This window comes from Neopsephotus bourkii, unplaced genomic scaffold, assembly GCF_033783945.1.
Source record: "Neopsephotus bourkii isolate Nb327-2 ecotype Australia unplaced genomic scaffold, CSIRO-AGI_Nbou_v1 NB_107, whole genome shotgun sequence".
Taxonomy (NCBI): domain Eukaryota; kingdom Metazoa; phylum Chordata; class Aves; order Psittaciformes; family Psittacidae; genus Neopsephotus; species Neopsephotus bourkii.
In genome coordinates this window covers 2,969,738-2,991,837 of record NW_026900624.1, presented here as the reverse complement: position 1 = coordinate 2,991,837, position 22,100 = coordinate 2,969,738, and the positions used below count along the sequence as shown (strand labels likewise).

The window sequence follows — 22,100 nt, the reverse complement described above, 5'->3', positions numbered from 1 at the left end:
AGACAAAAGATCTTGGCAGACAATTGCTAGCCTATGAAGCAGTTTACCTTTTCCTTTCCACTGCAGTTTGTATTTGCTCTCCATTTAGCCTGATTAGATCTCATAAAGCTCAACCCAACCCAGGATGTGAACTTCGTGGCATGACTTAGCGATCTCAGGGCACTGAAGTGTTACTTTAAGGGTGCTGGCAGACTGAACTGTCCTGTTGATGTGTCCACTGCTTTCTGTTAAAATCTGGCCATATTTTGGTTTATCAGATTGGGCCCTGAGTTCTAATCCATTAGATACATTTCTGGGCTGGATTTGTACTGATAATAAATACAATAAGATCTTTCAGGTTGAGAGTAATATGCAATGGAAGCATAGTGGACAAAGGGAAAAGAGAATGATCTAATGTTGCCAAGATTATGGGCTCTCATCTGGAAACCCCTGGTGTGCAGATCTGAATGTCAGAGGTAAAGGAAGAGAGATGATGCTAGAGGTTATACCTCAGGTATTGTGCTATAGCCAGTGAGCTTGTGAGAGAGCTGAGAAGTGTTAAGCCTTCCTCCAGTTTTTTGTTGTTTTTTTTTTTTAAAGGCTCCTCAAGATGTACTAGCCCTTAAACTGCTTTGATTTAGACTGACATGGTAGACTGTCTAAGTTGCTAATAGGCCTGGCCTGGTAGGAGACCCTGTAAGAACCACTGTGATGGAAAGAGGTCTGCAGCTGAAATGTCATCTTCTGTCTCTCTCATACACTAGCTCACACATTTTAAAAGCTAATGCAGGACTTGTGTATCATCTTGTATCTGTCTGCATAGAAGGAAACTCACTCATGTAATTTGATGGCCTATTTCTAAGGCTTCTCTGTGGCACCAGAGGACCAGATCCCAGATTTGTGCAGAAGTCAGAGTTGTCATGGATAGAATCTAGCCCATAAACACTGTCTTTCATGAAGCATAGAATCATAGACTGGTTTGGGTTGGAAACTTTACGATCATCTAGTTCCAACCCCCTGACATGGCCAGAGACGCCTCACCCTAGACAGTGTCACCCAAGGCTCCATCCAACCTGGCCTTGAACACTGCCATCATACATTTTTGTCACAGTTTTCAACAAAATGGCAATGTTTATGTTAAAAAGAAATAAAATCATATTTTTTCTATATTTTATGTAAAAAAAAGGAAAAAGTGACTTAACACAGGGGGTTAGTTTGCTTTGTTGCTAAGAAAGTGGCTTATGGTAGAGAACTTCATTAATTAGGTGAGACATTAAGGTAACCCTTCAGTGCCCTCAGATGGGGCCTACAGGAAGTCTGGAGAGGGACTTATTACAAGGGCATGTAATGACAGGACATGGGGGAATGGCTTTAAGGTAATAGATGGGAGATTTACATTAGACATTAAAAAGAAATTCTTCACTATGAGGGTGGTGAGGCACTGGCAAAGGTTGCCCAGAGAATCTGTGGCTGCCTCATCCCTGGCAGTGTTCAAGGCCAGGTTGGATGGGGCTTGGAGCAACCTGGTGTAGTGGAAGGTGTCCCTGCCCATGGCAGGGGTTGGAACTGGATGAGCTTTAAGGCCCTTTCCAACCCAAACCAGTCTGTGATTCTGTAATATTTGGATTGTTTCTGGGTGGCGGAGAAATAAGAGGGAAAAAAACTGCTCTGTTACTGGACATTAGCAATTACAGTGAGTAAATAAAGGTGTGAAGGAAAGGGTGTTTAAACAATGAACAGTGTGAAATCATTTTATTTTCTTATGATATATTTATACTCATGTACTATAATTTATCCAATCATATGTTACTGTCGTGGCACTCCTATGATTCCTCACAGTGTTTTGGTGTGCAAATGCAAAACTGATAGTCTGAGGAGAGGGTAACACATTGCTTCTGGATACATTTTTGATGCTCAGTTACTGGAGGTCTAAATGATGTGACTCAAACTATGATACCCTTACAAATGAACATGGGTAGGACCCAGCTTTGAAGGTAGTGGTCTTAGGCAGTAGTTCTTGAACAAAGTCTCCCCAGTAGGTTTCAGTGTTGCAGAAACACGTTGTCATTCAGAGAATAGGGTGCTGAGTCACTCTCATTGACATAGTTTGTTACTAAATTAGCTCATCCTGCAAAGAAGTGCTCATGTCCTGACAAGACTTACTAACAAGATTGATTATTTTGTATTGTATATGGCTGTAAATACATGCCAGCTGCCCCTTGACAGTTTGTTCTCACACTTTCAGCATAACTAAAACATAAAGAGTTCTCAGAAGCTTTCCAGGGTTTGTTTGTTTGTTTTTCCCCTAGAACGCCATGAAGGAGTTAATTTCTCCTTTTCTTGCCAGCTAAGCTCTGGTCCTATATAGCCATGCTCTGGATGCTTCCAAGACTCGGTAATTGAACAGGCTCTGCTCTCTGACATCATCATACACTTGTAACTGGTTGCCAGTCTTATGAGAAACATGAAATTGAGTCCTTTCTAGATGCTCAGATATCTATTTGAGAGCCTTAAGGCATTTGAATGTCTCACAGTCATTGTTATGAGCATTTTACAATTCGGGATCCAAAGCACAGACCAAAAGAGATGACTTCCCTAATACTACAGAGGAAATTGGGCAACTTGATCCTGATATCTCCTCAGGGCATGCACACATGTGTAAGGCCCCAAAACCCCGTAGCCTTGCATCACATTACTGATCAAAGGGCATGTTCTTACCTTGTAGAAAGTGTAAGATATTTTCTCCCCAGTGAGAGACACTGCAGTGCAAGTTCCTAGAGCTTATTTGTGTGCCTGTAGCCTCAGTCTTTGCCTAGTACTCTTATCAGTGAGCTGTCTAACAGTGATATCAGTGCGATAGGTGCTTGGATGCCTAGGTCATCATAAAATCATAGACTAGTTTGGGTTGGAAAGGACCTTAAGATCATCTAGTTCCAATCCTCTGCTATAGGTAGGGACACCTTCTACTAGACCATGTCGCCCAAGGCTCTGTCCAGCCTGGCCCTGAACACTGCCAGGGATGGAGCATTCACCACTTCCTTGGGCAACCTGTTCTAGTGCCTCACCACTGAAGTTTATTTGTACAAAAGAGCTCATTCAAGTCCAACACAGGGATATTAATCCATCACTTTGTTATTTGTACATGTTAAACACACTCTTAGCATTATGGGGGAAAAAAACCCAACCCAAATTAATCCAGTGTCAGTCCCATTATGCTTTTCTTGGCACCGGTAGGAAGCATATTTCTGGGAATCTGTCTCCAAATTACAAAGACATTAATCATAAAACAATGCCCATGGCTAATTTTGGATAAAGGCTTGATATTCTGAGCCTGCTCCAGCTGTCAGCAGCATATTCCAGCCATTTAAGCTGCTGAAATACAGAATATATGATGCCACTGGAGAGTGACAAGGAAAAAATCCAATGTTTCAGCTAATGTTTTCATTCCAAAAGTAGTATAAATGCATGTGAATGAATATGTAGCTTCCCTGTGTGGTACCTGTTATCAGAAGCTCTTAAAGCATGTTCTAAACTCACAGGTATGTTAGTGCAGATATTTATCTTTTTTTTTCCCCTAAAAAAATATAGCTTCTCATCAGTCTGAATGGTTTGGCATTTTAAAAGATATCACTAATTTGATTTTGGGCAAGTTTTTGTTTGGCCTAAGTAAATGATCTTATTTTCTTTTTTGCATTTTAATTTGAAAGCAAAGGGAATGGTTTCACAGGGAATGTAGCTGCTATTTACAAACAGTATAGATGAAGAAGACTTGCATTGTAGCTGTCCTCATTGTATGGCATTTATCTGAGATGCCAAAAGCCTGTGTTCATAATCCACTCTGCTTCATTCAGAGTTTGGAACAAAGTTAGTTAGACATTTATTTTGAGGAGTGTGCCTTCATCACTGGGCTGTAATTTGAGGTGTCTCTTTCCCTCTGTTGTGTTTAATAGTACTAATTTTATATTCATTGAACCAGAGAGGGCAGGAAAGTCTATATAGCCCATGACTTAAACATTTCATAGCCCATGACTTCAACATTCATAGCCCATGACTTCAACATTTCATATCATTCATTTGGTCCAAACTATGGTTCAATATTTGGTCAACTTTGCCAATAGTTTTGCTTGCTGATAGATTTGCTTTGCATGTACAAAACCACTAAATCTGTGTAGAAAAAAAACAATCCTTAAGACAAAACCAATGAACAGAACCAAAACAAAACCCAAACCAAAAAATGCAAAGAAAAAACCAGAAACAGCCTCCACCCCTCAAAAAAAACCAAACAAACAAAAAAAAAAAAGAGAGAAAAAACCCAAACCCCAAACCAAACCCAAAAAGGAAACAAATAAAAAAACCCAACAACCCCATAACAAACAAACCCCCCTACTGCTTCATAAATAACCAAGGTGTGAAAGTTACGCACCTCTGCTGACAGTATTGTAGATCCCTGCACAAATTCTTGCATGTATTTTACAGATGAGCTAACAGACCCTGGGAAGAGTTAACCTGATGGGCCTATGGCCATATGGAAAATCTGGAGGAGGTCCAGAGGGGGAGGTCAGAGTCTCCCACTCACATACCTTGAGTGCAAGGTGGTTATTGCTAATGCTTCCCCTTGCCTGACCATCAGTCTCAAATTAAACAAGCAGCACAACAGTTTCAGATTTCAAAAGGAACTGGTGATTTTGGAACCCGGATATCATAGTGAACATTGATTTTTCTGTCACGAATGAACATCATCTGTGTGAAAATCAGATAAGTGGAAGCAGTGGTTCTGACCAGAAAAGAAAAAAAGTTGGGAGAAAATGAGTGTGAAGTTATGTCCAAAACATGTCAGTGTGGTGTGTGCTGTTTGCTTGCTTGCTTGCTTTGCAGGAATCTCGTTTTCAAGTCATAGTGCCTCTCTAGCCCTTTATCAGTTGCCATAGGTCACTTAAGGCTACATTAGACAAATCACAGGAAAAACCGCTGTTGGCTGATACCTCTTAGGTCATTACTATCCTAGATTTTTACTGTTCTATCTTGAGGAGACTTGCCTGGGGCACAACCTCGAGTTATTGAGCAAGCTCAAATCGATGTATTGCCTGTTCAAAACAACTTGTAGCTTGATTTAAGGGCCCCAGGACTTTGCAAGGAGGAACTGCTCTGGCAAGTTGTTGGCAAATCTCTCTTACCTTTGGAAATGGCTGCTAATGTACAGGCAGGTGGTGGCAACAAGAGGGTTTGAAAAGCAGGCTCCAAAAAAATAAAACCAAATAGCTCCACAAAAGTGTTTGTTTTTTTTTTTTTTAAAGACAAATTAAAACCCAGGTGACCAGCATTTCAGGGCCAACAGTTGTCCCAACCTTCAAATCTTAATTTGTGGGTGAATGAGGATCTTGGGGTACCTGCCAATGGGAAGCTCAGCACGAATGTGCATTGAGACCAGAGGAACACTACTTCAGAATGGAGCCGATCTCCCATTACATATAGCTGTTGGTGTAAGGCTGAATTAGTGCAAATAAAAGGCAATGTATTTAATCTGGCATCTTGCTTCTCATCAGACTACATTTCATTGTTATACTAATCTCTACAATCTATAGTAAGCTAAAGAGTTGTGTTCTTGTTTTTCTTTCCATGTGCTCAATTTTGGGGGTGTAGATGAAAATTTCATGCCTTTTACTGCTTTTAGCTGTGATACTTTCCTTGGAGTCTTCTTCCTTTGATATCTCTTGCTGGCCTAACATATGCTACATTTATAAACCCCCAATTTCTAGTTTACAAAAAGTCTACTAGAGGCTACTGGCTTTATTACATCTGCCTTAGCATTCCTAGTGTAGACTACCCTGTAGGAACATTTTTAGAGTTCAATATATTCTGTGTGTTTGTACTTAATGTACAGCAGGTAGCTCAATGACAATTTTATTTGATATAAAATGATATGTTTATCATATATAAAACATGAAATATAAAAATATTATATAGATACATTTGGGAAACATTTGTTATGGTTTCCAGATACAGTCAGGGTAATGTGTCAACATATTCTCTGCATAAGGTCTTGAGTATTGTTTTAAGAGGGGCAACTGATACTTTCACATGCAACACAGCAGGGTTTCAAAAAGCAGTGTTGCAGAACTGAGAGTAATTAACTGTTTTGTAGCAGGAGCTCACAGAAGGAAGCAGGGGTAGTCCTTGGATCAGCTATGCCATAAGAGGCAAAAGGGGGAGGAGGGAACATTCCCTTTCTGGGAGGATCCCTATTCTTCATAGGATGGAGCAAGAGAAGCAGAGAACCTGGTTTGCCTCTTCCACAAAGTGCCAGCCATACAGATCACCTCCTTTGGTTTTGCTTTTATGTAAAATGGGTGCAAATCTTGCCAAACCTGGGCCAGGAGATGCTTGTAATAAGGCAGAGGAGCTGTTTCAGGGTAACTTGCACAGTAAGATCATGGGCCAAAACAATTACGGTGAATACAGGTTCCTTTGCACACAAGGTTTAGTTTCAGACAGGAGAAAATCAAGGCTATCTGGGGTCAGGAATGCTAATACTTTCTTTGGTTAGGGAGAGTATTTTCATTTTGTTTGCCTCTCTAAGATGTCTTGTATCTTACTGGCAACTTTTAAATAGTACAGAAATGTGTATGCATGCTTAGGGCTCTGCAGATTATAGCTGACCAGCAAATGAATCCTACCATATTCCTGCACGTGTGAGAAGTGCTGGGAGCTGCCTTCTGCAGGCTTTAGTCTGGCCTTGAGGTCCTCTGCAGGAATCAGTCCAAATCACTGAAAAGGGCTTTTCTACAGTCAATCTGTTTTGGAATAGAAATTCATTTGATATGACAGGTTTTATTCTTAGATTTTGTGATTTAGTGGTGGCCTTGTCAGTCCTGAGGAAATGGTTGGACTTGATGATCTTAAAGGTCTTTTCCAGCCTAGCTGGTTGTATGATTCAGCAGACTATCACAGTGGTAGCAGCCAACAACGACTACTTGTTGCTCTAATGCTTAAAAAACCCTTGTGCTTCTCCCCTCCTTTATTCACAGGGACCCTTGTGGCAAACAGTTATGACTTTGCAAACTCCTGGGCTTTACACAGTGAAAACAAGCAGTGCAAGAGAGTGCAGACTCCAAGCAACACCTGCAACATTTCATCTGAGATTGCAGAGAAGGTTGGTGCCACAAGATACCATTCTGGTTTTGGTCCTCCCATACCTGAAGGCAGCTCACCTGCCCTGTGGCAGAACTCAAATGCTTCCTTGTAATCCATGTCTGCACCTACCGTGTTCCTCCCACAGCAAGTGATTAGGATGCGAGGTGCAGGAGATATGTATTTTGGGTTTCTGAGGTACAATGTGGTCTGAGATAGCTACACTGGGCACTGATCTCACCACTGCACTGGAACAAGGTACATGGCTCCTCATCCAGCTAGTTAACTGTGGGGCTGGTGGTGGCTGTATGTAGGTTGCTGCTGTGGTACATCAGGATCAGGTGCAGGGTGAAGGTGGAAGTAACACATCTGCAGCATGGCCTGTGATGTCTGTGTGTGTTTGCAGTGTTTCCATGAACCACCGTGGGGCTGGATGCAGGATGCAGCTGTGTGCCTGCAGTTCCTGAGCTCCCTGCATGCTCTGGCTGGGAACAGCAGAAGGATTTCTGTACTGGGCTGCCTGATGCTGTAGAGAAGGGACCTTGGAGTCTGCATGTTATGACTGATGTCTTTCTTACATGCAGCGTTGAGAAAGGAACAGTTTATTCACTAGTTAGTGAATGCATTTTTTCTCCCCTAGTGCACTCTGCCTGTCACTCTTCTTTCTAAAACTGTAGTACCTATATACCCCTCCCTCCCAACACACAAGCATCAAATGGATAAGCAAAGAAACCAACAGCTGATTTGAGACTGAAGGGTGAGTTGCTGCCAAAGAAACTTTGGTACTGTTTGGGAAAGGTGTGTTTAAGTTGTGCCTGTAGAATGAAGTAGTCAATTCCCTTTCTGACCCTGCAATTGGAAAGCAACAGTTCTGAAATCTCTGTGAGCACCACCACCACAAATGGTATTTGTGAATGTGTTGCAGATCATATACTTGGGAGTCACCAGAGCGGTGAGGTGCTTCAGCCAGGCTATTTTTGACACAGGAGATGTTCTCTGTAGATGTTGCAAAGGCTCTGTGCTTTGTCCCTTGCCAGAAGGAGGAGGTTCCTTCAGCTATGCATATAATGGTAGCTCTGATTTGCTGAAGAAACACAGAACTGCTTGTCTCAGCCATCTCTGTGACCCTTTTTGCTGCATCAACCTTTTTCTTCTCCTCTTTTATAAGTATAAACATGTTCCTTGTTTTCCTTAGGCACAGGGTGGATACACACAGATAGTCACTTCCAGGGAGGAAGGCTGCTTCTTAGGGGGGAAAGTAGCTTTGAACATACACTGACTGCATGTGGTATTGCAGGTTATGACTGTCACGGTAAATTGAGCCTACATCCATTGAGGGCTCGCATCAGGTCTCATGTATTCTATAAATCAGAATAATATCGTGGGTGTCAGGTTTAGATTTATGCTAGAGTAACTAAGGCCAAACTTTAGCTGTCAGTTTCTTGCTATGCAGGACCTGTAGACCAATACTTGTTGAACCAAGCTCAAATAATTTCTTAGGAGTAGTGGCACTTTCTGGAACATATCTGCTCTACAGCTACTTTGCGTGCTGGTTTCCTAGTTACCTGGAAAAACCTGACTAGGACTTGGACAAGCTGGCAAAGTTCTGACTCTATATTTCCACTAAGCTTTTGGATGGGGACATATGTATTAGACATGTTCTGAAATTCAGTGAAGCATGCTCCGTATCTTCAGTCTTACAGCCTGCACGCTTGACTGAGGAAACACAGCACTGATTCCAGGTTGGAAACCTGCAGCCTATGTTTCTTGTTTGAGCTGAGGTGGTGTGTTGGGGTATTCCTGTCAGGGACAGGACTGATTGAACAACTGACTTGAATAGTGGTGTGTGGTGCCAAGGGGGTGACCAAAACATGAAGGGTTTCAATGTGGTTAAGATGTCTTCTGAGGGACAAGACTGTGTTTTAAACCTGGTTACAGCCCGACAGCAGGGTTAATTCTTGTGAATGGTGTTGGCCACTGGAATTTTATCTGTTCAGGCAAGTTCAGTGTTTAGAAAATCTCAACATTGCAACTGAAGTCCGGGAGAGGCATGCGGAGTGAAATCCTGTCTGATGGGTAGACTGCAACTAACGTGAGTTTTATACAGATCATGTTAAATATTGATGCTTTGTTGGATAAGGTTTGCTGTCCCACAAACTGGATGGAATTATCTTCTCTCTCATGTGAGTTCATGAGCTCACAGCATTTAACATTGGCTTAATTTATTCACTGTGCAAGAAGAAACACAGCACTATTAATAGAAGACCAGCCAAAGGAGTGCCTTGCGAAGAATGTGGGGCTTTTTAATAGCCTGCTTTGTTTGCTTGCTTCAGCTCCAGGAATGTAAATCTCCTCCATCTCCCAGCCTCCCTCCCTCCCTCCCTGACGGGCGGTCAGCTGCTAGGTGAGGAAAACAACAGCTTTGTTTCAGTGTGCTCCTCCCACCCGTCCACCCACTCAAGGTAGATGTGTGGTTTACTTTGCCCTCTCTGCCCCCCGCCACAACAGCATCCTTGGAGAAGTGGCTTCTGACTTCTTCACAAGAGTAGTGAAGCCAAAAAGCGCTGTTGCTCTAACATCAAATCATAGAAAACACAGGCAATTTCGTATTCTTTAATAAGGAAGAGCTCCTGTTTGATTAACAGCTACATGTATCAGCTAAAGGTCTTGACCCAGCTCACTCTTAGCCTGCTGTTGCTCTGGTCCTCTCCCTGCCCTCCACCTCCAAAACACATACGCACTTTCACATGTTTGACTACTGCTCTGCCTGTAGATATGGTTTCTTCTCAGATACCGTGTTCTTCTCCTAGGGCAGGAGGCAGCTTGGCACTTGCATGATGTAGCTGCCTGTTGGCTACCTGTCTTGTGACCGGCAGAGCCGAACTGCGTAGTACTGGAGGGAGGGAGCTGCTGCCTCCCTTCCATGCCCTGCCCTCTATGGTTGCCGTTGAGCTACCAGAAAGAAATCTGAGACCACAAAGAGATCTCCTTACCAAAAGCAGTCTGTGTTGTCTGTTTTTTTTTTTTCTACCACACAGTGTGATGTTTTAGGCTACATGTTCAATGAAGTACTGCCTAATAGGCTTTTAGATGACTAGCATAGTTGTCATATTAGCATGGGTAACATGGATCTTGAAGGATAAAATGGAGTGACACGGATAACTATAGTAATAACTCAGCCTTGAAAATAATATATATGTTTTAAGGAATTATGATTGGTTTATGCATTCTTAAATGTTTATTTTTTTAGATTTCACCTCTAATAGAAATGGTGCTTGGAGGCCACAGTTCACTGTATTCTTTTTTTTTTTTTTCTTGTTAGGAAACCATGCCTGTAACATGTTAGGTGTGAAAATAATCGAAAATAGAATTCAAATAATTCCTGCTTTTGCTGAAATTCAGCTTTTCTGCCGATTGGTAAAAAATAAACCTACTTGTATCCCATGGAGTACTTCCATATGTGGTAAAGAAATAGCATTTATCCCCAGGTCTGAAAGCAAGTGGGAGAGGTTCTTGTCTACCATTACAGATTACTGTCCAAAAGCTATCATAAGCAGGTCCAGCAAAGACATGGACATACGATGCCATAAAAGGTTTTAGGGATGAAAGTGAGGCCTGCTATATCTAAAATAACTTTTTTCTGCTCCTGAAATATACAGGTTAGCTGAATCAGCATTTGAGTGATTTCTGTCAGTTATTATGTTTGCTCAAACATACAGCCATCATTTGGTGTACTAAACATGTTGGCTTTGGAAGCTTTTTACCTGGAAAGATGGGAGGCTAAGTAATTCTCCATTTGAGTGAGCCAAAAGATGTATTCTGAAAAACTATACCCAATTACAGCATCAATATTATGCCCTTCCTAAATGGAGAAACACTTCCATGTGTCTATATATCATAGGGTTTAAATTCATGGGAACAAGAGAGTGCTTCTGCTTTCTTCTGTTGTTTTCTAGGTTATATCTCTTTAATGGCAATTGTTAAGCAATAGGCAAATGCAGTTCTTGTAGCAGCAGAAGACAATGCCACAGAAATTGGAAGAATGTACAAAATTCCACCTACAGCTCTGTGTGGTGGGACTGGGACAGAAAAAAGGTCAGCATGTTTGTGGTTGCTAAGGGTTGCTAGTGCCAGGACACCGCCAACCCTTTTAAAGAAACACTTAAAATAGAACTCAAGTTCTGGAGTCAAGGGAAAAGTTTCAAGACATTTACCTGTGCTTTGGATATTGCAGTCACTTCTGCTAGGTTTAATTTTACAGGCACCTATACTCTAAGCACTCTTTCAGCCTAAGGCTTCCCTCCCTGACTGACTAGTGTTAGGTGATTCTTTGGCTGTGTGGAGCTGCTTCCAGGACCATTCCTCCATGAGCAGGAATGCTACAGCAGTGGGTGAGACTGCAAGTGTCTGGTGCTCGCCATGTATGTGCATTGTCTCTTAAACTAGAGGACAAGGACCTCTCTTAGATCAGCCTGACCATTGCGTTTTAAAGAGAGAAAGGAGTGAGAATAAAAACAATCTGCTTCCTTTCTTCTTGTGTTTTTTTTTTTTCTTTTTTCCAGCTGGGTTACCATGGTGGCTGCTATCTGAGCATTAGAATTATTCCAGGCTGGAGCTGATTTTCTGGAGGACAATGATGTTCATCTCCCTAAATGCAATACATTAGCATTGCTTTTAGTTCCGTGAGGCCTTTCTCAGAAAGCTCAAAACCTCTTTCTGCATGTGGTTGTTCACAGAGCACTTTTCTAAACTCTAAATATATTCCCGAGGGACCAGACATTTCTGGTTGGTTTGTCTTCATAAGTAAGAAATTCTCTCAATTCAGACATGTATTAGTTTCGCTGGTCACCTGGACAAAACAGTCTTTAGGGAAAACTAGTCTTTTCTACTCAGCAGTTTTCCTGTACATGTATACCAGCTGAAATTCAGAGAAGACATCTAGACATCTGCTGACCTCTGGGTTTTGGGTTTTTTTTTGCTCCATATTTTAGATCTCCCAAAAAATGAAAGCTCCCACTCCACCTTCTCTCCCCACTTTTTTTGTTTTGTTATAACACAGCAACCTGCATGTGCAATCTCCTCAGGTACTTGTTAAGGTATTCAGACGTAATGCATTGTTACTGTGAACTGCTCCGAAGAACATGCCCCCATATTTAACACCTGAAATATACAGCATGGTTATATCTGTTTATACGAAACACAGACAAATAAGTAAAAGAAAGTTATGCTTCAACTGTGCCAGAGTTGTCTCAAAAAAATCATTTCTCCACTTAGCTAAACTCAGCATCATCCTTTCAGAAAGTTGCATTGAGGATCTCAGGCTTATTGAACTGTGACATAATACATACATAAGAGGAAGTCTATTTGGGGGAGACTCCCTTACAGAATTAAGCTAAGTTTTCCTTAGGTTTTGTTTCACATACAGCTAGGTTTCCTCTTAGTTTGCTGCCATTGAAAAGAGAGATCTTGGTGCCCTCCCCCCATCTCACTGTGCAGTCCTCTCATTACACTAGCTGTCACCCTGCTGATTTAACTTGTGAGAAGAGCAGAACAATTTGCTTTTCTTCTCTGGGTTATTTTTCTGCTATTTACCTGAGCTAAATTGACCTGTTGTGCATTGAACAAGCTAGCAGGAGTGACAGGAGCATGTGGCCAGAAATGGGAAACATTTGATTCCTCAGATTCCAGTCAGACTTGATCTTTTAGTATGAAACTTACTCTGTTCCCTCATTATCCAAAAGATGGTCTGGTCATTTTTCTTCCCAAGTACATCAGTAGTGAGTTCCTCTTCCCTTGCTGTGCGTATCTTCCTGGTACTCGAGACGCCATCTGATTCTTTATTGGTAATAAGCAGTTCTTTGCTACCCTCCATTTGCTGACTGGTTGAATGGTGTGTTTCTGCATAAAACATCTCTTATATGACACTCTATTTTATAATAATCAATATATTAATGTCCCTCTGTGTGTATATATATATATATATATGGGTGTGATGAATAAATGGATATATCTCACTACTAGCTTTTGACTATTGATGTTACTTAACTACACAGTGCTGTTAAATACTAGCCATGATGTTATTTAACAATAGTGGTGACAGCGTGTTTTGAAAAGTTGGGATTTCTCTCTTCTTTCTGAGACTATAATAATTAATTTTGCCCCACTTTTTTCTCTCTCTCTTTACCTTCGCCCCTCACTTGTTGCACAGGGTGTCATTGAAACCTGCCAGCTACTAAGAACATCTTTGACCTTCTCCCGGTGCCACCATCGAGTTGACCCAGAACCATACATCGATCTCTGTGAAAGAGACATCTGTGCCTGTACCCAGGGCATGGACTGTCACTGCTCGGTGTTCCTTGATTATGCAAGAAGCTGTGCTGATGAAGGAGTGATTTTGGATGGGTGGCCTGAAGAGAGCACATGCAGTAAGCTGACAGAATTATTCCTAGGCTGCTTATCCCAAATGAGATCATGCTTGTATTGCAGATTTATGTGCTCCAGCTAAAAGTAACTGGTGCTTTTTTAGGATGTTGATTCAGGTTGATTTAGGCATGGCAGGTTAAAACTTGAAGTGCCTGATAATTCCATTTATCTGAAGAGCCTCTGCTCGCTCCCTTTTTCAGCTCTCCATCACCCACCTTTTTCTAGAATTTGTTGTCACTAAGGCAGGACTGTTTGAACCACAAATTCTGAGCTCTTACAGGTCCTGCCATGGTATACAGAGCCAGTAAAGACTTACTTGATATCCAAAGATATAGACTAGGATGTTTAGAAGCTATTTCACATACGACCCAGTTTTGTGATGTTATCCTGCCTGTACTGGTAAGTCAGCATCCTTGTGAAAGGCTCTCATTGCCATTTATTTATTTATTTATTTATTTACTTATTTATTTTAGTAAAATCAGTTGTTTCATCCTTTATTTGCTTGAACCGTTACACTGAAGTGGAGATGTTGCCTTTTTTTAAGCCAAATTTTGTCTACATTAGAGATCCTGATTGCATTTTGCAATACTGCTTTTATTAGCTTAATCTTGCTGAGGTCAGAGGTCCTGATTGCATCTTTGCTGAGATTTTCAGTAAGGAAGTGCATGGTTTGACTGAGATGGATTGCATTTATAGAGAAAAGGTCATGTTTGCACCCACTGTTGCTATATGCATATGCCTCTGCTGTAGAACCCTGATTAAATACATAAGCACACAAATCAGTAATAATAATAAGTATCAATCCTCTGATATCATATTCTCAATGATTTTTCTCATGTGTTTACATTACACAGGAAAGACGATTTTCATAGGATGTTTATGTAAATTGATTTCACAGGGTGACTGACTGTCATATATTTATAATGCCTTGTTCTCTGGTAAAGATATTCTGCTATTGGCCACCACTGAAGAAAATGGAAAGAAAATTATGATTAGGGCAGGAAGATGTTGCCAACCACTTTTTGAATGGATTGTACACCAGTCTTCTAGCAGTAATTTGTTACCTTTCCACTGGGACATAAAAGGGATCTTCACATCAGGATCTTAATTTTCCATCATCCTTCATCTGTGCTATGATGCTTTCTCAGGAGATGATGATGATAGTTGTGTTGGAGGCATGAAACACTCTGTTGTGTTGGCAGGGCTCTAGTGCTGGCACACTGTACTAGTGCGAGCCGGTGCCCAAGCCCTGGAGCCACAGAGGGCAAGACTGCTACTTCGTTATCGTTCCACCTCCTTCAATAGAGGGTTTGCTGGGAAAGGGCAGGCTCTAATCTTTTCTTCCCACTCCATGCCCACACAGTTTTGAGGGGTATGTCTATGCATCAAAATGAAGGGATAGCTGTAGTGTATGCTTGCATAATGGCGTAGCCTAGGTAATGACAGCAGTGAAGATACCACAGCATAGGTGTTATCCTGGGATGGCAATTCTCTGGAAGAAGAAGGATGGGATTTCAGTATTAACTGTCTCTCAGTTCTCTCTGGAAGCATGGAACAGTATAATTTCACAAGTGAGTGGAGTAACTGCTTAGCTTAAAGGTACAGAATATGCTTGTCTATCCAAATTACTTACTTGTTATTGCAAAACTTCTCCACATGTTTAATTGTTCTTAATGCACTGGTTTTAGTTATTATGACTCAATTTATTGGAAAAGAAATTGGCTTTAACTTTTAAGTATTTACTAAACTACCAGACAGATGATGATATTGCAGCAAACTGAAAACGAAATATTTCTTAAATGTCAATGCTCTTGAATAAGAAATCATTGATAGGAGAGATATAAACTTTCTGGTGTCCCTTGTTTCAGCCTTTGATAATTAAGGGATTTATTTTTTTATGAGTTATTGAGGAATTTGAATTTCTAATTTCTATTAATTGTTTCAGGGCCAAGATGTCCAGTTGGCATGCAGTATAAAGAATGTGTATCCCTTTGTGCCAAAACCTGCCAGAGCCTGAATATCAATGAAGTATGTCATGGACAATGTGTTGATGGCTGCAGCTGCCCTGGTAATTTATTTACTGGATTATTTACAGAGAAACATTTGGCAATGATGCTATGTATTTTATTAGAAGAAGGAAAGCTGTGTCTTCCCTTAAATTTTCTTGAAATCAGAACTACTTCTCTTTTCTGGGATAGTGCTCTGGAATAAACCAGTTTCTGTAATGCCTGTATGCTCACTTGATGAAAGGGCCATTTTTCAGATCCAACCGAAAAATAAATGTTTCTGTGAAAATCAGCACCATCTAGTACTCTAGGGTTGCCTTTGTTTCTTGGTGAGGGACTGCTTGCCATTCATGTATCTAGATTCCTTTTGAATTGCTTTTGGTTAGAATCATCCAGTTAGAGGAGGGAAGAAATAGAATGTACTGAAGGAGTTTCTTACAGAAAACCAGTATGTGTAGGCCTTGCACTATAATTCCAGAAATCGTAATGATTGTACATGAATGATTTCACTTACTATTGAATAATTTGTACAGGAGAGTTGATTGGCTTCAAGGAGCAGCCTAACCACCACAGTCTTCCTCCTGTGTCCATTGTACTTAAGACAACTGCAGGAAGAGAGTCATACAAAGCATGACAGAGGTTTGCTGAGAACATAATTTGGTTTCCAAAACAAGGCAGTAATGACAATGTTATCCTTGTTTGAGGAGTTGTCATTGCATCCAGAGCTTAGTAGTTGCACATGGAGGATGAAGCCAGATGTGGTGTAACCAGACACAGGAGCTTATTTTGTTGTGAAGGACTTAGCTATTATATTTGTGTAGTCCTGGGGTTGTTGGGGAAGGCTGAAGGAGGTGAATCCACTGGCTACACAAGGACTTTCACTGTGTTCTTCCTTTGGTAGATGCACTTGTTAGTTCAGTCCAGGAAAGGTCAAGGAGAACAGGAACTGAGAGAAGCAAGAGTTCAACAGAATGCTTCCTGCATGAGAAACAGACGGGTAGAAGGAACTGCATGAAAAGAATTACCAATCAGGAGTTCAAAAATTTTACTGTTACTTAGTGCACAGTCAACAGGGAAGAACTCGATTTGAGTTTTATAGAGAACCAGGCGGATCTGACAGATGAACAGAGGAATTTAGGATGAGGGTTATACCATTTACTTAGCTTCTTTCCAGTGCTCCAAGAATCAAAAGTATCTGTTCAATGATTTGTTTCTTTTCTTTTTTTAAACTTAAATGCACAACACAACAACACAGTCACTTTAATTGCTGTAAATGGAATTACTATTGCCAGGAAAAAAGGCGGATGTTCTGTTTTGTTGTGCTCTCTGGAGAGCCACATCACTCTTAAATGCTCACATGTTGTTTTGAATATTTCTCGCTGAAAGGCTTTTCTTAACAGCAAAGGTCTTTCCAAGCAGCTATATGGGAAGAATGGGATAAAGGGGACTTACCTGTGTCTCACTGCTGGTGGTAACTGCTGCTGCCAGGAGAAGGGGCCAAAAAATCTCTGCAGGCAATTGGAAGGAGTCCCTCAAAGAGGAGGGACAGGGGTTTTCAGCACACAAAATGTTTTGCTAAAACAGCTCTTTTTGAAATAGAGGAGTATCAACCATGTTTCAGCATGGGGATCTAAGAGAAAGAAACATGTCGTTTATTCTATTGCTAGCTTATAGTGTAATCTTGGACAAGTCTTGTAACTTTCTGGGCCTCTGTTTATTTTTGTAAGATAAAATACTCTCTGTATAGAATAGGTAACTATATTTGTGTAATATGGAAACCTCAGCAGTTGGATCCAAGTTGGGAAGCTGGCCCTTTCACTTTTTGCTTCTGTAGAAGTTGAGAAATGAAGCACAGCTCCACATTATAATGTTTCTTCTCTGAGACTCAGTCTGCTAGACTTTTATGGTGTCTAACTTCATTTCTTCATTCCCTATGTCTCTCCTCATACAACAGATACAATCAAGAGCAGTAAACCAACAGTCAGATTTCTAGATCAGCTCTGTTCAGCCTTAATTGTGCTCCCTGTGTTTGACTCATATATGTTCCAATATGTGTGTTTTGGACTTGAGGATTCACTAAACAAAGAGCTTTTCTGGGGGCACCAGAAATGCTCCATTCAGCACATCTGAGGGAGAGGCAGCACTAAAAGGAAAGTAGACATCAGCACTCGTAAGGCTTTTTGGCAAGCCTAATTCATTTTAATTGCTGTGACTAACTATGGATAATAATGCATATGAAGTCTTGCCAAAGTATATGAATAACTAGAAAACCTAATTGTATTCATGTTTGTGCCCCTGTGTGTGTGTATGTGTGACATGCTGCTACCTGACCTATCCAGATGGAAAGCTCCTTGATGGTGAACATTGCATTGAAAGCTCTGACTGCTCCTGTATCCACTCTGGAAAACATTATCCTCCTGGCTTCACCATCTCTCAGGACTGCAACTCATGGTAAACTGCGTGGTGCTCTGGTGTGGCTGTTGTTGCTCTAGATAAGTACTACACACCAGTCAGTGACTGGTTTAGATGACCTTTCTAGAAAGCCTTTTGACAAAAAAATCCTTTCATTGGCAAAGGACCTGCTCTCTGATTGGAAATGCCAGACCCTTCCAAGAAGTGAGCTGTTCACAATGACAAAATCAGCTCTGCTTTTAAAGGGATATTTGATCTGATAGAACAATGTGAGGGTCATACTCCTTCAAACAGTAGAGAACTACCTGTTTCCTGTGGATAAGACAGACTGGCAGGTTCCCATGTCTGGTTAGTGTCAATGGTGGTGTCTTTGTTTTGACTTCCTACATTTATTTAACCTCTAAACCCCATTTCTTTCCAAGAGGAGTTAGCTCAGGCACGTCCTTGAAACTTCTTGCAAAGCTAATGAATCTTCCCAGCTGCGTGGCTCATGAATGCCAGCCTGAAGGGGAAGGCTAGCTGTCGAAAGAAAGAAAGGGGAATGAGTAATGTATTCCTAATCTGGTTTTGTGTAAGTGTGAACATATTTGTGGAAGGAGTTCAGGCAACTTTATGCCCATATGTTTTCAATTAGAGTACAGAAGAGGGACCCAGTGCAGGCCACCATATGCAGAACAAAGACGGTCTGTGCATCATCTCTGTTAATCGGAGGTTTTTCATTACCTGCACCATGTGTCACAGAATTGAACCATAACCATGACAGTAGCATTTTATCTTTTTCCCTGGAGCTGTCTGTAGCTTTGAGTTTGACTACATTGTTCAGCCTTTTCTCTTGAGAAATCAGTGCTGCCTGATAGACTGCGTCGTTAGAAAATGCTTACTATTATTCAAATTTGGTAATGCTGTGGAGGACATTGGCTCTGCATTTACCATGCTCAATAAACTGATGCCCGACAAATGTTTTTCAAGGGCTGAGGTAATTAAAGAAGTAAGAAGCATCTAGCATCTCTTGAAACTTCATTGATTTTTGAGATTCTAGGATTGTCTGGCATGGTATCCCACGAATGACCCAAGAATGACAGACATCTCAATCACTACCAGTGCATGTTACTGCTTACTAGTAGTGCCCAAGGGAGATTGCACTAAATCTACCACCCAAAGACATTAAAGAAGAGACAATCCACCTCATTACAACTTGCACAGAAAGGGAAACCAAGCAAGAGAAGCTTGAGTTTTCAGTGTGCCATTAAATTGTTGAAGGTCTGCTTTAGCAGAAGTCTAGCTAGCCAATGAAGGAAAGGGATTATTGCTCTTCTGTGATGAACTCATGAGGTTGTAACTTGAGTAGTGTGCCCACTGCAAGAGAGAGGCACTGGAGAGGACACTGGAGATGATCACATCAGGGGAGTTTATAATGTAAGGGTAAGCATTTGTTTGAAGGCTAATGTGAGAACTTTCACTGCTTAAAGGAGGATTGTAAAGAAGACAGGGACAAGCTTTTCTCAGAGGCAAATGGTGAAAAAGTACGAAGCAATGGATACAAGTTGCAGCAGTGGAAATTCTCTTTAGACACAAGAAAAAATTCTTCCCCCCAGATGGTGCAGCGCTGGGACAGCTGCCCAGAGAGGCAGTGAGATGTCATCCTGGAGCTGTTTAAACTCAAATGGACAAGGTCCTCAGCCACCTGATCTAGCTTTGAAGTTCCCTTCTTTGAGCTGGGGGTTGTAGTATATAACTTTTCTGGAGGTCCCTTAAAACTTTAATTTTTCTATGATTCTGTTGTACATTAACAGATGTACCTTGAGAATTTTATTTGAAACTCATTTCACATCAGTGCAACATAATTGAATACTGTATTCAACACAGAGCTTTGTCAGGGGAAAACAGAATTTCTTAAGTTTGCAACCGTTCCAGCTCATGTTACTAGCAGTTGCTGTTGAATGACGGTAAGAAGGATTGGGTATATTAAGAAATGAGATTATGGGAGGTGGAAAGGATTCTGGGGACTGGTCCAATTTCCCTGAAACAGGGGCCCATCTTTCAATTATTTTGGAAAAAGTTTCAACAGAAGATTTGAATTAATGTGTTCTTGCCTAACTTGTCATGATATGTTTCCTAGCATTTGTCGGCATGGCACCTGGATCTGCAGCAATGGGGAATGCCCAGGTAAGTCAGCTCTACTCTTTTCAGGTTTTGACAAGTAAGCCTTGTCTAGATCACTCCCACTTATATTTTTTCCACTCAGAAAGTGAATCTGTCTTGCTTGCTCCCTCCAGTACAAACCATATAGGATCATACTTATAAGTTATTCTCATGAGACAAGCCAGGCACAGTGTTACCTGGGTTTTGTGTAGCAATAAAAAATCCTTTTGGTGAGAAGAATGGTTCCTCTTTTGATTACTTAGTTTACCAAGATTTAAGGGCCTGTATGTTCAGAGGACTTGCTTTCAGATAGAGGAATACTGCTGGGTTTCTTTGACTAAGTACTGTTCCCTATGTGTTTGTGTCAATCAACATAGTTTTGTTGACGGAACAATTTGAAGCGCTGGGAAAAGATTGGATCACTTTTAATACCCCATAGGTTTGGATGCTAATGGTCATATTACAGGCGAAGGAGGGAGAAAGTGGCCACCCTGCCTTCCATAGGTGGTGGCAGACTGGAGAGGTAGCTCTGCATGTGTTTGTGCTCCCCATCCTCCTACTTTACCTCTAAAACTCACTGTTACTGGTGGCTGTTGTCCTAGGTTTTTGCCCACGTGGGGAATATGGCTTCTCATGCTGTTATTTGGCCAGCAAAGTGCTGCCTTCCTTAATTCCTCCTGCTAGTTCTGTGGCATGTCCCCTGTCTCATTTCTTGCACTATGTTTAACCATGGCAAGGCCTCCTTGACCTGAAACAGCATTTGACTCTGCTTGTGTTGTGTATGGAAGACTTCAGGGAGACAGTGTGACTCTGTCTTGTTTGTTGTCCTTGCTTTTGGGAAGTGAGAGTGGAAGGGATGAGAAGGAGGCTGGGGTTATGGAAGGACAGGAAAAGAGAGAGGAGGGTTTTTTTGCTTTGGTGGTTTTGTTTTGTTGAGATGAGACTGTGCAATCCTCACAAATTAGAACTGCAACAGTCTTAAAATGGCTATCAAAACGTCTGTCGTTTGATTTAGCCTTAAGCTTGCCTGGCCCATCAATTCTCCGTTTCTTCCTGTTTATGACTGAAAAAGCACTTGCTCTACTGTGTGAGCAGTAGAAAAAATAAAAAGTAATCCACAACTTAAGAAACGAGGGGGGAGTGGGGTATTCAAATGTTCAAATAGAAATGACATTTTTAGTGAGCTGTGCCAAGCAGGACTATGAGAAGCCCTGTGCTTGTGGTGTTCATTAGAGACCTCTCTTAAGTGCAGGAAACCTCATTGTCTAAAACATGGAATCGACACAGGCCCAGCTGAATCATTACATCTATTAGCTAAAGGGCATCAACAGGTTTACAAACAAGAAATGAATCTTTTTTTTAACTTCGGTTTTTACCTAGGTTATGTCCTTGCTTTCTGGTCTACTATGACTATCATGTGGGCCCAGTTTTCATCCTCAGCTGCAGCCATGTTTTGTTCATAGTGATTATAGAAATGAAGATAAACCTGATATTGAGGCTGGCAAACAGATACTGATCTACAGCTTTGTGCAAGAGGGCATATAGTACCCCTGCCTTTTTCTGAGTTGGGAAGCTGTGCCAAATGAGCAGAAGTCAAAAAGGTTATTTTTGCACCTTCTGCCAATATATCCAAGTCACTTTTCAGCTAGGCTTGTGCAAGACTGAAGGCTGTGTAAGTGCAGTAGTTGTGCATGTGCCTCCTAACATCTGCAGACTGCTCTGAGACAGTACAGGAAGGCAGCAAACTTTCCCAAAGCAGCAGCCCTTGGTAGGAGCGGTAGCCAAGTATATATTGTTACCCGTCCTGTTTTGTCTCTACTTGAAGCAATGTTACAGAATACTTTTATTGTTGGCTGGTTATTTTTGCAACAGATATTTCTAACACCATGAATCACAGAAAGTTTATGTATGTAGACTCCCATATGCTGGAGGTAGTTCCATTGATTTTTTACCAACCTGTTTATCAGGAAAGGTTTCTTTTATATCATGGGAAGGAATTGCCTAGCTGTA

General features: G+C 41.2%; 1 protein-coding gene across 2 annotated transcripts in view; it reads left to right on the top strand.

Annotated features, from left to right (window-relative positions):
* VWF (von Willebrand factor) overlaps positions 1–22,100 on the top strand; it is a 132,919-nt gene that overhangs the window by 6,209 nt on the left and 104,610 nt on the right. For both annotated transcript variants that reach the window (XR_009726249.1, XM_061358144.1), the window contains exons 6-10: positions 7,005–7,129; positions 13,316–13,532; positions 15,476–15,598; positions 17,876–17,987; positions 20,068–20,114. Coding sequence is in view for 1 of the 2 variants with exons in the window: in XM_061358144.1 (XP_061214128.1) it covers positions 7,005–7,129; positions 13,316–13,532; positions 15,476–15,598; positions 17,876–17,987; positions 20,068–20,114 (624 nt within the window). In the remaining variant the exon portion in view is untranslated. The remainder of the gene's footprint in view (positions 1–7,004; positions 7,130–13,315; positions 13,533–15,475; positions 15,599–17,875; positions 17,988–20,067; positions 20,115–22,100) is intronic.